The sequence below is a fragment of the Dendrobates tinctorius genome, unplaced genomic scaffold, assembly GCF_039654945.1.
Source record: "Dendrobates tinctorius isolate UK_male_01 unplaced genomic scaffold, ASM3965494v1 ptg000136l, whole genome shotgun sequence".
NCBI lineage: Eukaryota > Metazoa > Chordata > Amphibia > Anura > Dendrobatidae > Dendrobates > Dendrobates tinctorius.
In genome coordinates, this window is record NW_027361804.1 from 5,865,481 (window position 1) to 5,884,301 (window position 18,821).

At 45.4% G+C, this 18,821-nt stretch overlaps 1 protein-coding gene across 8 annotated transcripts in view; it reads right to left on the bottom strand.

Annotated features, from left to right (window-relative positions):
* Window positions 1-1,163: 1,163 nt before the first annotated feature.
* Window positions 1,164-18,821, bottom strand: part of IQSEC3 (IQ motif and Sec7 domain ArfGEF 3) — a 93,248-nt gene continuing 75,590 nt past the window's right edge. For 2 of the 8 annotated variants that reach the window (XM_073544205.1, XM_073544198.1), the window contains exons 6-14: window positions 17,386-17,508; window positions 16,942-17,108; window positions 16,709-16,848; window positions 14,501-14,626; window positions 14,250-14,349; window positions 13,949-14,110; window positions 13,775-13,867; window positions 7,196-7,239; window positions 1,164-5,955 (exon numbers count right to left, since the gene is read on the bottom strand). In XM_073544205.1, coding sequence (XP_073400306.1) covers window positions 5,572-5,955; window positions 7,196-7,239; window positions 13,775-13,867; window positions 13,949-14,110; window positions 14,250-14,349; window positions 14,501-14,626; window positions 16,709-16,848; window positions 16,942-17,108; window positions 17,386-17,508 — 1,339 coding nt within the window. In that variant the 3' untranslated portion in view covers window positions 1,164-5,571. Of the gene's footprint in view, window positions 7,259-8,412; window positions 10,862-13,774; window positions 14,111-14,249; window positions 14,350-14,500; window positions 14,627-16,708; window positions 16,849-16,941; window positions 17,109-17,385; window positions 17,509-18,821 lie in introns of those variants that run through there. The other 6 variants (XM_073544200.1, XM_073544202.1, XM_073544204.1 and 3 more) reach the window with 6 other exon arrangements.

Consider the following 18,821-nt stretch of genomic DNA (forward strand, 5'->3'; position numbering starts at 1 on the left):
TCCATGGCTCTCCGAGACTGTACCACATCACACAGTATCACACACATTAGGTTCAGATACTTGGGATCAGCCCACAGTATCATTCAAGATAGGCTTAGATCCAACATCTCTTCAGACAGTATCATACAGGAGAGGATTAGATACACGGCTCAGCAGTCAGTATCACACAGGATAGGATTAGATACACGGCTCAGCAGTCAGTATCACACAGGAGAGGATTAGATACACGGCTCAGCAGTCAGTATCACACAGGAGAGGATTAGATACACGGCTCAGCAGTCAGTATCACACAGGAGAGGATTAGATACACACAGCAGTCAGTATCACACAGGAGAGGATTAGATACATGGCTCAGCAGTCAGTATCACACAGGATAGGATTAGATACACGGCTCAGCAGTCAGTATCACACAGGATAGGATTAGATTCACGGCTCAGCAGTCAGTATCACACAGGAGAGGCTTAGATACACGGCTCAGCAGTCAGTATCACACAGGATAGGATTAGATACACGGATCAGCAGTCAGTATCACACAGGAGAGGATTAGATACACGGCTCAGCAGTCAGTATCACACAGGAGAGGATTAAATACACGGCTCAGCAGTCAGTATCACAGGAGAGGATTAGATACACGGCTCAGCAGTCAGTATCACACAGGAGAGGATTAGATACACGGCTCAGCAGTCAGTATCACACAGGATAGGATTAGATACACGGCTCAGCAGTCAGTATCACACAGGATAGGATTAGATACACTGCTCAGCAGTCAGTATCACACAGGAGACGATTAGATACACGGCTCAGCAGTCAGTATCACAGGATAGGATTAGATACATGGCTCAGCAGTCAGTATCACACAGGAGAGGATTAGATACACGGCTCAGCAGTCAGTATCACACAGGAGAGGATTAGATACACAGCTCAGCAGTCAGTATCACACAGGAGACGATTAGATACACGGCTCAGCAGTCAGTATCACACAGGATAGGATTAGATACATGGCTCAGCAGTCAGTATCACACAGGAGAGGATTAGATACACGGCTCAGCAGTCAGTATCACTTACATACAGCCGTTCTGCAGACAGTATCATACGATTCCGGTTGATGAGAGTCCTTAAAGGTACGACGCCCCCACCCCTGAAACAGAAGACAGACTCGGTACGTAGAGGTAACATTATCTCATGTTATTTCTAGATTTCTATAGAACAGATAAAATATTCACTTCTTATCAATTACAAAATATTACAGGTGTCTGGGTGCTCGGTCACATGTCCACATTTAGGCCGTCGTCACCCCCCTCCTCCCCAGAAACGACGAGTCTCTGGATCTGCAGCAGTTAATGGGAGCCTCCGATTTATCAACAGTCAGGAGCTGAACCAAGGAAGTCACCGGAAAATCTGGACATTAACATCCACATTACAAAATCAAACCTATCTGTAAAACGTGGCAACATAATAGAACCGCAATGGTCGCCCAGGGCATGCTGGTACTTCTAGTTAAAGGGAGATTGCACTAGTAACATTGGAACCATCCATGGTACTTAACATCTTACTTTATAGTTTTCTCTGAAAAATAGATATTTTATTTCATCTTTCTTATATTAAATACTATTTATCAAATCTAAAAACAAAAATACATAGCGCAGTACCGATTTCCGCCTCCAGGTGCTACTGTTTGCAATTGTTACTTAGTACATAGGGGTATAGAAGACTAGAAATAGCGACACCTGCTGGCTAAAAAATGCATTGAACATACAGAATAGTTTCTCCAAATCAGGAAATCTATAATTATTCTACCTTGGCAGACTGGATCCATCGCATGTCCTTCTCAAGCGCCTTTGTAAGGCTTTAAAGGGGTTGTCCAGGATTAGAAAAAAACATGTCTGCTTTCTACCCAAAACAGCACCACTTCGCTCCACAAGTGTTATTACAGCTCAGGCACATTCACTTTAATGGAGCGGAGCTGCAATGCCTGATATGAACAGGTGTGGCGCTGTTTCTGTAAGAAATACTGGCCACCTCCGAGAAGTACTAGATTAGGTTATGCACAAGGTACTATACAAGTAATGATACCGGTGGCAATTTGATAAACAGCCACAGTCACTCTTGAGATGCACAAAACTGTCATCTAATCTACAGCTGACACAGGATAACTATAATCCTATGGTAAAGTATCGACAATGCTCATAATAAAATCTAGCGCTACAACAATCCACTCCTATTCAGAAAAATATACTTCTGTGAACTGTCATTGCCATGGTAGCCCTTATACATAATGCTTTAATGGTTGGGTATTATCGTGAGATGTTAATGGCTTATGAAAACTCTGTTCGGTCCTTGGTGGTGCTCATCAGTGAGAATACGTCCTTTCAATTCAGCATGTAATGTACTTACCATTAGATACTACTACTATAGAAAGATCCGTGATGACTAAATACTCCCACCTTGGAAAAAGACTGTTTGGCCCTCATTGGAGCTCATCAGTGAGAATGGGATTTAAAAAAAAAAAATTCATATAGTGAATACTATTACTAAGTGTTTTTAGAAAACTCATTGCAATCATAACAGTTCTGCTTAAAAAAAGACTGTTTGGTCCTTACCGGACCTCATCAGTGAAAATAAGATATTTGATTTTGATGTAAAGTACTGGTCCTATTTGAAGCTCATTAATAGATATGGATTTTTAGTTGAGAGTTAAACATCCTATTCGGCCCTTGTTGGCGCTCATTAGTGTGAGTGGAATTTCCAGTTTTGCTTGTAAGGTTTGTCGCTATCTAGAGCTTATGAGTGCGTATCGTTTTATCAATTCTACACATCACACACCTTTTGGTCATAACTAGAAGAATGTTTTCAATTCTGCACTGTGTGGTGTTTAGTACAACTCATTAGTGAGAATGTGATTTTCTGTTCCACATGTACACCACTGTGTGGTGCCTACTATAGCTCATCAGCGTGAATAGATTTTTCATTCTTTGTGTAAGACATTGTTTGGCACTACATACAGCTCGTAATTGTAATATATGGCCATATATGTAAGGTTTATATTTGTAAAGAACTGTGGCCTTTACTAGAGCTAATCAGAATGAGGTTTTTACTTTCACATGTATAATACTTTGTGGCCATATCTAAAGCTTATCAGCAAAAAATGAGGATTTCAACTTTTCATATAAAACACTGTGTGGTCTCAACTAAAGCTCATCAGCAAGAACAAAGTTTTTAATTTTCCAGTAAAACACTGTTTGGCCATTACTAGAGCTCATCAACTGGAATGAGGTTTTCTAAATCCGCATGTAAAACACTGAGTGGCCCACTATTAAAGCTAATCAGCAAGTATAAGGCTTCCAGTTCTGCATGTAAAACACTGAGTAGTCCTAACGAGAGAGAAAGCTTATTTATGTGTGGCCCCTACTAGGGCTCATCAGCGTGAACAAGGTTTTCATTTCCACAAGTCAAACACTGTGTGGCTGCTACCAAAGCTCTTCATCAGGAACAAGCTTTCTAGTTCCGCATGCAAAACACTGTGTCCTACCTATAGCTGATCAACAGCAACAACGTTTCTAGTTCTGCCTCTGTAAGTCTGTTTGACCCTAACTAAAGCTCATCAGCAGCAACAAAGTTTCCAGTTGTGAAAGTAAAGCAATGTGTGGCCCTAACTAAAGCTCATCAGTGCGAATGAGGTTTTAAATTCTGCATGTAAAACACTGTGTGGTCCTTACTAAAGCTCTAAAGTGTGAATGCATTTTTTAATTCCACATCTAAAAAACACTGTGTGGCCCTAACTAGAGCACATATGTGGACATGAAGCTTTCTACTCCACATATAAAACACCATCTAGAGCTCATCTGTGGGAACACACATAAAACATTGTGTGGCTCCAACTAGACTTCATTAGCAAGAAAAAGGTTTCCAATTTCGTATGTAAAACTATGTTGGTCTTAATTAGAGTTCATTACTGAGAACAAGGTTTCTAATTCAGTATGAAAACACTGGGTGGCTTCTAGTAGAGCTCATCAGTAGAAAGAAGATTTTCATTTCTGCATGTGATACATTATTGGGCGCTCACTAGCAAAAGCAGGATTTCCAGTTTATGTACCGGGTATCCATATAAAAACATATGCGATGTCACAACACTTCCACTCAACAAAAAGCCTGTTTCTACCTTGGAAAAACTCAGTAGTCTCTGATTCACTATACATAGCCAATGTTTAGTGGGACTATCCACAGTGTTAAACATCTGAGTTGACGTTACATTTTTAACTAAAACAATGTTTGGCTCTTAGTGGCCCTCATCAGTGAAAATTAGTTAATTTTTTCCCCATGTCCGACTCTGTACGGCTCATAACCTAAGGTATTCTTATTACGGCATGAAAAATACTGTTTCCTTAACTAGAGCTCATCAGTGAGAACAAGTTTTCTTGAATCAGCATGTAGTGGACCATATAGTTAACAGTCTAAGAGTCACATTGTGTAAAGCCTGTACACTCCTTATTGGAGCTCATCAGCAATAATAAGATTCAGTATATTATGTCCTACGTGGTTATTTCAGTAACCACCGGATTTTCATAATGTGCACCACCAGTGACCACATGAAATATCTAATCACAAAAAGAAAGGTTTGGCCCTTTTTGAAGCTCATCAGCGCACATGGGGATTTAGACTTAGAATGTAGAAATCAATTTCTATGGGAAAACGATGTGACCACCAACATAACAAGAAGATCACCAAACGCACTGACGAGTCCCATAAACAACATATATCGCTGATCTACAGTACAGGTGATAAAAGTTTGATCACTGGGGGTCCGGGTTCTGGGACCTCCACCAATCACTTATGCAAATAGAGTTGTAGTGAGCATGTATGACCACCACACCTATAGACAGTGAATGGGGCAGTGGTCGCATATGCTCCATTCCCAAAGGGGACTTTGGTATGCACGTTCTTCTGAATGTTGGAGGCCCCAGCGGACTGACCCCCAGCGATCATACCGTGGATAAGTTACTGGGACACCCCTCCCTTTAAGACACACAGTGGGAGCTTGGAACATCATTTCAAGGATTTGGGTTGAGGTATGTAGCTCCGGTGACGAGCGGTCCATAGTCAGAGCTTCCACTCTTTCCACGAGCTTCTTCGAGAGTATTCACCATCTATGGCCAACTGCGAGCGTAGACAGCACCATCCAGGCGTGCGATGGGTTGGAGAATCCCAGGAGGCGGGGAGGACGGGAACGATTGTGGGCGAGGTGGGATTGTCTCAGGCGTGTTAATCATTACAAAGGTTCCTCCACGATAAAAATATCAGCGAGAGTGTGATCAAACCTACCAAAAAGTCACAAACTCAATTTGTGGGGGCGGGTGGTGGGCTAGATCATTGTGCAAGGGCACGTGGAAGAATATAGGAGATAAATATGAGTGTGCAAGAACAGCCTGCATTGGTATGTGCATGGGGCTGCGAGTGTGCAAGGATGGGGCCGAAGAACGCGGGCAGGGTAACGTGGGCAGGAACCGGTACATGTGCAAGACCTGGTAAGTGGGCAGGCATCAGTCCGGGAAGGCAGGTGGACAGTCCCAACACCTACACCAGACTGCGGGAGCCACTGGAATACCTGCGTTCTCTAAGTAAAACCCCTGGGGGGCAGTACTGGTGAGGGTGGTTATACGGAGGAGGGGGCGGGGGTAGAGGGGGTTGGTGGACCGTCCCTCCCACATTGCGTAGGGGAGTAGAGGAGCAGGACCCAGACAGGTAGCGGGTGACAGTCTGGTCGATGGCAGGCAGTGCCCGACCGGGTGTGTCCAGCACAATCACCTTGACAATCTGCTGACACTGCAGGAGTCGGTCGGAGGGGGCGGCCTGCAGAGCCTCCCGCTTCCCATTAGGAGCCGTGCTGCCCGGAGCTCCATTCTCTGGCCCCTGGGGGCCGCTGTGCTGGGACGTCTGAAGCCTGTTGTGAATTGACACCTAGTTTAGAAACAGCCAAAGAAGCATTAAATGTTACAAGACTATCTCCCACGTGCTAATCCTGGCTGCCCTGTGCCCCCAGAAGCTAGGATCAGATTTTCTCACTTGCGGGGGGCTCCCCACATGCCAGGGTAAGACTAAGGGGTCTTAAAGACTCGTAAACGTGGTAAATAAATGGAGGGGGTGGGTGAGCTCGGCTGCACCAATATTTACATTACAGACCGCCAGTTCTCCACTCCCGTCCTTAAAGGGAATCTCCAGTCATCACGACAAGGTGTCGATCGCTGGCGATCAGGCGCCTGAAAACTGATTAATTTGCATATTTCTCATTCCTGCCAATTGTGTAGGAAAATGAAAAGTGGGTGGAGCCTGACACATGTTCTGAAGAAGGAAAATATGTGTAGAGGAGGAGACAACCACAAGGCACGGTAACAGTGAACAAAGGGGGCGCCAAGCCTAAACAATGTGCAGGGAAGGAGCCGATGCAAACACGACGGCATGGACTCATTTTCATTTCGAAGTGGAGTTCCCCTTTAAGAGGCCCGTAATATCGTTATATCAGTACAGGACGATATAGCTGTTGAATCTAACTTTTCATGATCAGATTCATGAAATTATGACATGTTGCATGTTTTATATTGGGGATATATCAGAAAAAGTACGAGAAACCAGTGGTCTGCAAGATAAAGTGATCGCAATACTATACCGGGACCTGCTGCCCAGAGGAGTGGATGTCTGACACGCGCAAAACCACAGAAATGTGCTAAAATCTGTACAAATGTGGCTGAAAAGGTGCTGTCAGCTCCTTTTTCCATTCACATCCAGAGCTGAAATCGTAATTCTGCTATATAATTTGGCTTATATCACGACTCCAGCATCTTATAACGTACTTTACATTATACAGTATGAGAGGTTGTTTTTGGGTTGTTTTTATAAGGGTGTAGTTAAAAAGCTACATCTCCCATAATGCAATGCAGTAGAACATTGGTCTGTGCCTTAGGATAATAGTGGCAGTCTAGGAAGTGGTATCTCTCCAGGATGGCAACAGGTCCGTGTATAGTGGGTTTGGTGTATTGTGGGGCGGGGAGTAATGGGGTGATTACCGAGGTGCATCTATGGGTAATATATTAGCCAATTAAAATGGAAGTTGTTACACTGAGCTGAAGGATGGTTGAGCAGCGCAGGATGGAGCATTGTGATTGGTCGTGCCGCAGCCCGGTTACAGTACAGCGCTACTCACCTCCACCACGCTGTCGGTGTCCTTCTCAGGTGACTCGCGCTTACCTTCAAAATATGAGGTGAACTTAGGTGGAGGAGAGAGAAAGACACAAAAAGAGAGAAAGAGAGAGAGAGAGAAAAAGAGAGAAAGAGATAGCAAAACGGAGAGAAAAGGGAGAAGGTTGAGGATGGGGGAACATAAGAAGGACGGAACGTAATAAACGAATGAGGAAACAGAAAGAAGCTGAGGGAGCCCGGCACTTGAAGAAAAGTTTAGTCTCCATGACAGAGATACATGCAGAAGAAAGGGGTGGGGCATCCCATAATCACTAGTGGTTATCATGGAGATTCACTTGTTACTGGGAATGGGAAGACTCAAAAACATGAACCCAACAATCCATCTCTGGATAAACAGTACAACCCACCAAGTTCATGAATCATCTCATCTGCAGGAAAAATGGTACCGCCATGGGGTCTCCAATGAGGCCACCATGTTCTATTACTTTATGAAGTCTAAAACTGACAACAGCCATAAAATCACACATTACTCCCTTTACTCAGTATTAATCATTATCATGTCTAAGCTTGACACCAACTTTCCTCCAGTCCTGCACCTATCTTCATCTCTTCTCACTATGTATCAGTCTTCCTGACTCAGCAGTTGCTTTCCTACAACTATCTTGCTATCAGTACAACCTCTCACTTCAGTCTTCCCAAATTGCCTCACACTGCCTCTGTGTAATATACTTTTATACTGCCCTCCCCTATCTGCACTGGCTTAACTACCGGGGTAGCAGCCGAAGCGGTTGCTTTGGGGCCCGGCCCATATAGGGGCCCGGGTCTCCGGCTCCGATCGGCGCTACCCGGTACCGGCAGCTAAACCGGGCCCTCGGCGCTGCGGCAGTTAAACGCTATTGACATGCGGGCCCGGCGGCCCGCACATCAATAGTTAACAGCCACGGCAGCCGCCAGCCAATCAGAGGCTGGCAGCAAACGTCAGCCGCAGCGCGCACCTCGCCAGCGTCTGACGTCAGTGTCAGTTGCCGGCTAGAGCACGCTGCAGCATGGAGGGACGCCCGGAGCTTCGCCGCTGGACCACGGCCAGGTAATTATTAGAACTTTTTTTTTTTTTTTTCACAGCGACGACCCGGGGGGCCCCGGGCCAGAATGCTGAACATGAGGCAGAATGCTGGACTGGGGCAGAATGCTGGACAAGATGGGGCAGAATGCTGGACACGATGGGGCAGAATGCTGGACACGATGGGGCAGAATGCTGGACACGATGGGGCAGAATGCTGGACACGATGGGGCAGAATGCTGGACACGATGGGGCAGATTGCTGGACACGATGGGGCAGAATGCTGGACACGATGGGGCAGAATGCTGGACACGATGGGGCAGAATGCTGGACACGATGGGGCAGAATGCTGGACACGATGGGGCAGAATGCTGGACACGATGGGGCAGAATGCTGGACACGATGGGGCAGAATGCTGGACACGATGGGGCAGACTGCTGGACACGATGGGGCAGAATGCTGGACACGATGGGGCAGAATGCTGGACACGATGGGGCAGAATGCTGGACATGATGGGGGCAGATTGCTGGACATGATGGGGCAGAATGGTGGACACGATGGGGCAGAATGCTGGACATAATGGGGGCAGATTGCTGGACACGATGGGGCAGATTGCTGGACACGATGGGGCAGAATGCTGGACACGATGGGGCAGAATGGTGGACACGATGGGGCAGATTGCTGGACACGATGGGACAGATTGCTGGACACGATGGGGCAGAATGCTGGACACGATGGGGCAGAATGCTGGACACGATGGGGCAGAATGCTGGACACGATGGGGCAGAATGCTGGACACGATGGGGCAGAATGCTGGACACGATGGGGCAGATTGCTGGACATGATGGGGCAGATTGCTGGACATAATGGGGGCAGAATGCTGGACATGATGGGGCAGATTGCTGGACAAGATGGGGCAGATTGCTGGACATGATGAGGCAGAATGCTGGACACGATGGGGCAGAATGCTGGACACGATGGGGCAGACTGCTGGACACGACGGGGCAGAATGCTGGACACGATGGGGCAGAATGCTGGACATGATAGGGCAGAATGCTGGGGACATGATGGGGCAGATTGCTGGACATGGTGGCCCATCATGTCCAGCAATCTGCCCCATCATGTCCAGCAATCTGGGCAGACTGCTGGACATGATGGGGCAGAATGCTAGACATGATGGGGCAGAATGCTGGACATGATGGGGCAGAATGCTGGACATGATGGGGCAGATTGCTGGACATGATGGGGCAGATTGCTGGACATGATGGGGGCAGATTGCTGGACATGATGGGGGCAGAATGCTGGACATGATGGGGGCAGAATGCTGGACATGATGGGGCAGAATGCTGGACATGATGGGGCAGAATGCTGGACATGATGGGGCAGATTGCTGGACATGATGGGGGCAGAATGCTGGACATGATGGGGGCAGAATGCTGGACATGATGGGGGCAGAATGCTGGACATGATGGGGGCAGAATGCTGGACATGATGGGGCAGAATGCTGGACATAATGGGGCAGATTGCTGGACATGATGGGGGCAGATTGCTGGACATGATGGGGGCAGAATGCTGGACATGATGGGGCAGATCGCTGGACATGATGGGGCAGATCGCTGGACATGATGGGGGCAGAACGCTGGACATGATGGGGGCAGAACGCTGGACATGATGGGGGCAGAACGCTGGACATGATGGGGGCAGAACGCTGGACATGATGGGGGCAGAACGCTGGACATGATGGGGGCAGAACGCTGGACATGATGGGGGCAGAACGCTGGACATGATGGGGGCAGAATGCTGGACATGATGGGGGCAGAATGCTGGACATGATGGGGGCAGAATGCTGGACATGATGGGGGCAGAATGCTGGACATGATTGGGGCAGAATGCTGGACATGATGGGGCAGAATGCTGGACATGATGGGGCAGAATGCTGGACATGATGGGGCAGATTGCTGGACATGATGGGGGCAGATTGCTGGACATGATGGGGGCAGAATGCTGGACATGATGGGGGCAGAATGCTGGACATGATGGGGGCAGAATGCTGGACATGATGGGGGCACAGACACAGGAGGGGGCAGAATGGAACGGGACAGAATGTGAAAGTGAGACACAGGAGGTGGCAGAACGTGAGGCACTGGGGCAGAGTGTGGCAGTAAGACACAGGAGGGGGCAGAATGTGGCAGTAAGACACAGGAAGGGTGCAGGATCATAGGGCAGGATGGATACGATGGAGACAGATGGGGAGATCATATGGGGCACAATGGATACTCATGAGGGCGGGATGGGAGGAACATACTGTATGGCTGAAGCCAGGAATGAGACACACGGGAGCCAGGAAGGGGAATATTATTACCATAGGGAATAATTAAGGGATATTATTACTGCAGTGATGTCTTTATTTTAATTTTTGAGTGTACTGTTTTAAATGGGGGGATGGTCCTGTTACTGTATAGAGTGACACTGTCGTCTTTTTTTCTTCATGTGATGTAATGTAGAAGTTGGGAAAAAAATAAGTAATGTGTTCTGCAAGCGGAGCTCTAGATAACTGTGTTATTTCCTGCAGAGACGAGTCCAGGCTGGAAGACGTGATGGCGGTCTGTGCTGGATGAAAGATGAAAAGCAAAGATGAAGGACTTCACCTAGATACATCACTGGTGAGTTAGTGTGTTACCTATACAATGACACTATATACTGTATACTATATACAGAGGTCCTGTGTATAATGTCACCAGTGATCACTGTATTACCTGTACATTATATACAGAGCTCCTGTGTATAATGTCATTGATCACTGTATTACCTGTACACAGACACTGCATACTAAGTACAGATCTCCTGTGTATAATGGCACTTATGGTGATGGTATTGTGCTTTTTTATTACTAATCAGCATTGTAGTATTCAGTCACTACATGGTCTTAATATGTGGTCTGGACATGGTGTTGTGGTATTTGTCCCTTGTATGTTATTATTATTATTATTTATTGTTATAGCGCCATTTATTCCATGGCGCCTTACATGTAAGGAGGGGTATACATAATAAAAACAAGTACAATAATCTTAAACAATAAAAGTCATAACTGATACAAGAGGAGAGAGGACCCTGCCCGCGAGGGCTCACAATCTACAAGGGATGGGTGATAATACAGTAGGTGAGGGTAGAGCTGTATGTATGTGCTATTATTTGGTCACTTTGTGGTGGTAATACGTGGTCTGGTCATGGTGCGGTGGTATTTGTTCCTTGTATGTGATATTATTCAGTCACTATGGTAGTAATATGTGGTCTGGTCATGGTGTGGCGGTATTTGTTCCTTGTATGTGGTATTATAGGTCACTATGTGGTGGTAATATGTGGTCTGGTCATGGTGCGATGGTATTTGTCCCTTGTATGTGATATTATTGGTCATTTTAAAAATTGAAAAATAAAGAAAAATATACTGTACCTAAATTGTATTGCATATTTTAACAAATATTTAATAGGTTACAGTAGAGTAGGGCTCGGCCAAAATAATCTACAGTGTTGTGATGGCGGCTTAAAAAATCTGTTGGCCAAAACAAGAGCTGCTGGCTATATTTGTGATCTGGTGATCGGAGCTGTTAATGTGTGATTGGTGAGAAGTGGAGTTTTTCCAAGAGAGCGGTGGGACTGTGGACAGTTTGAGGAGTGGAGTCTGGGCTGGGGTGGAGCCTGGGCGAGTCTAAAGGGGGCCCCAAAAATTTTGCCAGTATGGGGCCCGGAAATTCCTAGTGGCAGCCCTGCCCGGTAGTGCAATTAAGTACATTACTGCGGCGCTCCGGTGGGTGCTGTGGCCAACGCTGTCTTGGGGGCCCGCCGGCCCGGTGCGTGTAGAGTAGGGGATCCGGGGCCCCGGCGGAAAAAAATGTACACTATGATTTCGCAGCCTACGCTGCATTTCTGTGCCTGCTGGGCGGAGAGAAGAACATATTGGGCCCGCCTCCCTGCCTGCAGCCAGTGTATTGCTTCAGACTAGTTCAGTCCCGCCCCTTCCCTGAGCCCTCGCTGTCTATTAGCTCTCTGCAGAGCTGCCTGCAGCATGGACCTCTGGGAAATGTAGTTCCTGGAGGTCGGTTTGCGAGGAGGAAGGCAGGCAGCCCTCACTGTCTCAGCTTAGTTAATGCCAGCCACTCAGCCAGCCTGATGATTTCTTGCCTCGCCCTCAGAATTCTAATTCTGTTACCTAATGTGACTCTAGTATGCATTATCGGTAAGAGGGTGCGTCTTGAAGGGGGTGCGTCTTGAAGGGGGTGCGTCTTGAAGGGGGTGCATCTTGAAGGGGGTGCGTCTTGAGTCTTGAAGGGGGTGCGTCTTGAAGGGGGTGCGTCTTGAAGGGGGTGTGTCTTGAAGGGGGTGCGTCTTGAGTCTTGAAGGGGGTGCGTCTTAAAGGGGGTGGTGCGTCTTAAAGGGGGTGCGTCTTAAAGGGGGTGCGTCTTAAAGGGGGTGCGTCTTGAAGGGGGTGCGTCTTGAAGGGGGGGTGCGTCTTGAAGGGGGTGCGTCTTGAAGGGGGTGCATCTTGAAGGGGGTGTGTCTTGAAGGGGGTGCGTCTTGAAGGGGGTGTGTCTTTGAGGGGGCCCCGTTTAAAAGTTTGCTATGGGGCCCAATCAGTTCTAGCTACGCCCCTGCCTATCTGGCTTAGTTGCTTGATACCTACTGCACTCTCTCGCATTCATGCCCCACCTTCTGGAAAGCTAAATAATCATCGCCCATCCACCTTTTACAGTCGGGTCTAAGATGGAGCACGGAATGGCGAGAAAGCCACTGGACTTGAGGTATTTTACATTAACCCTTCTGCCTGCTCTTGAAAAGGGATCACGAATGTACCAATTAACTGCCTCAGACCACCAGGGATTCTTACATTGACTCCTTTACTGCCCTAGATGAACAGAAAGCCTTACACTAGCTTCTTCATTGACCAACCCCAAGACCACAAGGTATACAGATAATAATCCCCTGACTTCCCTAGGCCACCTGACACATCTCCCATTAACCCATTCACTGGCTAAGATTACAATCCGGAACATTGGAAATCATCTCACACTGTCTTACCCATTAACCCATTCACTGCCCCTAGACCACCAGGAATATTGACATTAACTCTTACCCCACTCTAGATCACCAGGGGTGCTGATGCTGACACCTTTACTACCCTACCCCCTCCACTACTCTAGTTCACCAGGGATGCTAAATTTGATTCCTCTAAAGCCCTAGCCCACAGGGATACAGACATTCAACTTTTTACTACCTTTGACCACCAGGGATATTAACATTAGCTCCTCCACAGCTCTAGATCAGCAGGGCTTTGACTGACCCCATCACTGCCCCAAAATGTGACATAAGAGCGAGGACAAGGATGGGACAGAATGAGAGAGAGAAGGAGGGCGCTGATTGGACAGACAGACATGGACAGGGAGCGCTGCTGGCCGGAGCAAAACTGGAACGGGAAGACTTGGGGTCATGAGGAGCGAGTCTGTGACACTGTGGGAATGTGCCACTCACCAATGGGGGACTCCTGCGTGGACTGAATGTCCAGCTGAGACCCATTTGTCTTATTGGGGTCAGTCCTCAACCCGTGCTGCTTCTCCAGCTCCCCTACAAAACACAAGACAAACAGACCAGTCACTGGACGGAGTATTTCTGCTATCGGACTCACAAAAACTCCCAAATTCTCACATTCAATACGGATCTGCTCCATCTCAGACACTTCACAGATCGATTCCTTCAGATCCTCCAGGAATTTCTGCAGTTCCTCGCCACCGAGTGCACAGAAATGCAAAACTAATTTCTTCTCGGAGACTGAGAGCGGGCTGACCAGCGTGATCCCGTGAGGGTAATCTGGAGCGACATCATTGGATGAGATTAGAAAACAGCGCCACCCTTGTTCTTTGGCTGAGGAATGTATTGCAGTCTGCACCCTAAATCCCTAAATTCTGAGCGTTTTGCTGTAATGTTAACTTTTTTTTTTAAAACTCACATTCGTTCTCAAAAAGATGAAACTGCATCCCCAGGAGGGGCACCGCCCGGCAGAACGTGTAGGTGGAGGACGTCTTCTTTTTGGGGCAAAGCTTCAAGATCTGAGCAAGAATATAAACTTTAGACTTGACATCTCGTTGCTGCCCCCTACTGGTTGAGTGTAGCTATACAGAAGCTGCCTTGGTCTAATGTATGCCTGCAGCTTTGGGTGTGAAGTTCAAGTTAGAGTAAAGTATTTGCCCCCTTACTCACCAGTAGAAGGTCATTAAACAGGAAAACCTCTCGCTGATGGGCTGCCTGTTTCTGCACTTTGTTCACGTCGGTCACTTCAAAAAGACGGCTGCAGCAGACGAGACGTCTGTGAGGAACTGACAGCACCTGCCGCAAAGAAGATCATGCTTAGCCAAGCACAGGCTGGAGTCGGTAGCATCTACTTAGGCTACACTCATTTGTTTGGTTTTTTTTTTATATCACAAAATGACATTTCTTCTGCAAGCAAGTCTGTGCACTATGGAGAGGCAGTCTGTTGTATAGCATATATTTCTATTACCACTTCATTATGTCAGTCTTATCTGTGGTCACGTCAACGTTTCTGATCACAAGAAACCTAAGTCAGGTCTGTGCAGCATCAAGAGGCAGTCTATGGTACAGCAGCTAGCACTTTGGCCCCTTCAATACCTGTACCTAAAACAACCCTGTGCAGAATGGAGAGGTAGTCTATTGTATAGCATGTAAATCTTCCAATGACAACTTCAGTAAGTCAGTTCTTATTAAATTTGGTGGAATCTGACTCAAGTCTGTGCAGCGTGGAAAGAAAATCTATAATATACCACATGACTGCTTTAGTACGTGAGCTTGAGGAACTAAAGACAATCCTGTGCAGAATGGAGAAGCAGTGTGTTGTATAGCAAACATACAGAAGTGTCCAAAGGAAGTTCTATACAGCGCCCTCTATTGATGGTGGCCACCAGGACAAGAAATGCTATTATAGAAACATGGGCTTTGCAAACCTACTGTTACACACCTGTCCGGGCTCTGCTATCTTCACCTTAGTCTGTCAAACTCGTTTGTGCTCCACATCTGGCTTTTCAAGTAGCTCGACTTGCTCTCATGTGATCATCTACCTAGGCCTATATAAGGCCCATCACAACCACACCTCTGTCTTGGTATTACTTTGTATGTGCACCATGACTTGCTCCTGGTCCTCCAGGATCTCTGACCTTTTGTCTGCGGTCTCAAGGATGTCTCCTGTCTGCCTGCAGCTTCTTATAACTCCGCTACCTGTTCCCACTCGTCCAGGACCTCTACTACTTTTCTGAGGTCTCAAGGACATTGCCTGTCTGCCTGCGCCTTCCAGTACCTCTGCTAGCTGTATGAGGTCTGTTTACTGTTAGGGCAGTGAGAATCTGGAATTCCCTGCCTGAGGAGGTGGTGATGGCAAACTCAGTCGAAGGGTTCAAGAGAGGCCTGGATGACTTCCTGGAGCGTAACGATATTGTATCTTACAGTTATTGTTAGGTTCTTTAGAAGGGCGTAGATCTGGGGATTTATTCTGACAGAATTTTATAGGCTGAACTGGATGGACTAATGTCTTTTTTTCGGCCTTACTAACTATGTTACTATGTCTCCTGTCTATCTGAGACTTCCAGTACCTGTACTAGCTGTCTGTGGTCTTCCAGTACCTCTGCTACCTGTATGTGGTGTCCAGGATGTCGCCTATCTGCCTGTGGTTTTTAGTACCTCGCTAGCTGTCTGTGATTTCCTGGTATCTCGGCAACCTGTATGAGCTTTCCAGGACATCTCCTGTCTGCCTGCAGCTTACAGTACCTCTGCTAGCTGTCTGAGGTCTCCAGGGCATCTCCTGTCTGCCTACAGCTTCCAGTACCTCTGCTGGCTGTATGAGATCTCCAGGACGTCTACTGTGTCTGCGAGTTCAAGTACCTCTGCTACCTGTATAAGGTCTCCAGGATGATTTCTGTTGGTCTGCAGTGCAGTTTCCAGTACCTCTCATAGCTATCTGTGGTCTCCCAGATGTCACCGGTTTGCCTATAGCTTACAGTACCTCTGTTATCTGTCTGAGGTCTTCCAGTACCTCTGCTACCTGTATGAGATCTCCAGAACGTCTCCTATCTGACTGCGGCTTCCATCACCTCAGTTACCTGTATGACATCTCCAGAACGTCTCCTGTCTGACTGCGGCTTCCAGCACCTCTGCTACCTGTATGAGGCCTACAGGACGTCTCCAGTCTGCCTACGGCTTTCAGTAGCTGTCTGTGGTTTCCAGGATGTCTCCTATCTGCCTCTGTTTTCGAGTGCCCCTGCTACCTGTCTGTAGTCTCCAGGACTTCTGCTATGTTTTCCCTGTGCCTCAACTGCCTGCTGCACTGACGCCCATGTTCTGTGTCCCCACCCGGATCTTGGGCTTCGAGGATCCACCTCAGCAAGTGAGCCTAACACTTACGCTCTTCATGCCCACGATGGACTTTTCCACCTTCGTTACGTAGGTCACGTGATCCTCGTTAGATTTTAGCTCCTTCTGTTGGATCCGTTCGTAGATGCCAACCACCATTTCCCGGGGAATGTCTGCTCCGTCGTCCACCCCTGAGAAGGTATTTGGGAAATCGCTCTGTTAGTAATTATTTTCATTAGCCTACATGGCAGCATCACCAATCAAAACCATGCGGTGGGTCTCACCTCTGAGGTTGCGGATGAAGTCTTCCAGCATCATCTTGCGGTCGGGTTTGATGCTGGGGCTGTACATGTCTGTGTTTAGAAGGATAACAGCAAACGCCAGGATAAAGATGGTGTCCGGGTTGTGAAACTGCTGGACAATGTCCGGGTTGCACATACAGTACCGCTGGCTACAGCGTAAGGGAGGACGCAAGTGAAATCAGATAATGATGTGTTACATTGTGGCAATTACCATCATCAAACTGCACTTTTTGATATCTAAATGCCTGGAACCTGAAACAAGTCTGTGCAATATTAGAGGCAGTTTATTGTATAGTAGATTGAAATTTGACTACACCAAAATTAAGTAGCTGTTTGACAACCTCAAGTAACGCTGCACTACAAAGAAACATTAAGGAGAGGCCTAAAAAAAAGTCTGTACAACATGGATCTGTAGCACAGACTCACCTAAAGGCTTCAATCAAGCGCTCCACCTTCTGCGCCTCGCCCTGTACCCGGATGTGCGCCTGGAACTTCCGCAAAGCCTCGTCCAACTCCATGTTGGAAAAATCCATTTCATCCACGACACAGCTATGGAAAAAAAAAAAAGTGGCCGCAAGCTGAAATCAACGAGGCGCGGGCAAAACGTGAGTAGGAAAGTTCAGAAAGTTACATGGAATCTTCATCAGCATTTATTGTATCATAATACTTTACTACTTTGTTGTAGTATTTTATGCTCTTAGGCTTTAGTGTTTTATGCTGTCAGTAGTTTATATTATCTTACATTAATTTACTAATTTGTCATTTTTCTAAATTGCTATTTTTTTCTAATTAATGTCATACTATTTTCTTTTCTTTTGGTGTATATTATTTTGCTATTTTATATTTTTTTTAACTTATTTTATTTGATCTTACTATTTTACATTATTTGGAAACATTTTATGTTATTTTCTGAATTTTTAATATTTTGATATTTTACTAAATTGCTATTTTTTTCCACGTTACGGTATGTTATTCTATTATATTGTTTGACTAGTGTATATTATTTTACAATTTTATACATTTTTTTTAACTTTTTTATTTCATCTTGTTATTTTATATTATTTTACAGATTTTGAACAATTTCCTATTGTATCAGATTACATTATTTTACTATTTTATGTCTGTTTACCTACTTTGTTATTTTACTATTTTATATTATATTTACTTTTATATTATTTTACTATATTGTTAATTTACAATTTTGCATCCATGTATTACAGTAATTTACCAATTCATGCTATTTTACCAAATTGGTATTTACCATATATTTTTTTTTTTTTTACTTATTTTATGTTATCTTACTATTTTATACCATTTTACTTTTTTTGGAGGGAGGGTAATTTATTATTTAACTATTTTATGTTATTTTACTAATTAGCTATTTTCTTATTTTACTCATGTATATTCTTAGACTATTTTATATTTATATTAATTATTTTACGATTATTTACTATTTTATATCATTTCACTTTTTGGGGGTAATTTACAACTTTATGACATTTTATGAATTTAAATAATTTTACTATTTTATATTATTTTACTAAATAGTTATTTTTCTCTAATCTATGTTATATTATTTTCTTGTTTTACTAGTGTATGTTATTTTACTATATCATATATTTGTTTTACTTATTTTATATTATCTTTACTATTTGCGATTATTTTACATTTTTGGGGTACTTTACTATTTTATCTAATTTTATGAATATATAGTATTTTACTATTTTGTTTTCTACTATTTTATTATCTCACAAGTTTATATTATTTTAATATTTTATATGTTTGCTTCCTGACTTTCTTACTTCATTATATTGATAATGTACAATTTTACGTCATTGCATTAATTTACACCATTTTAATAT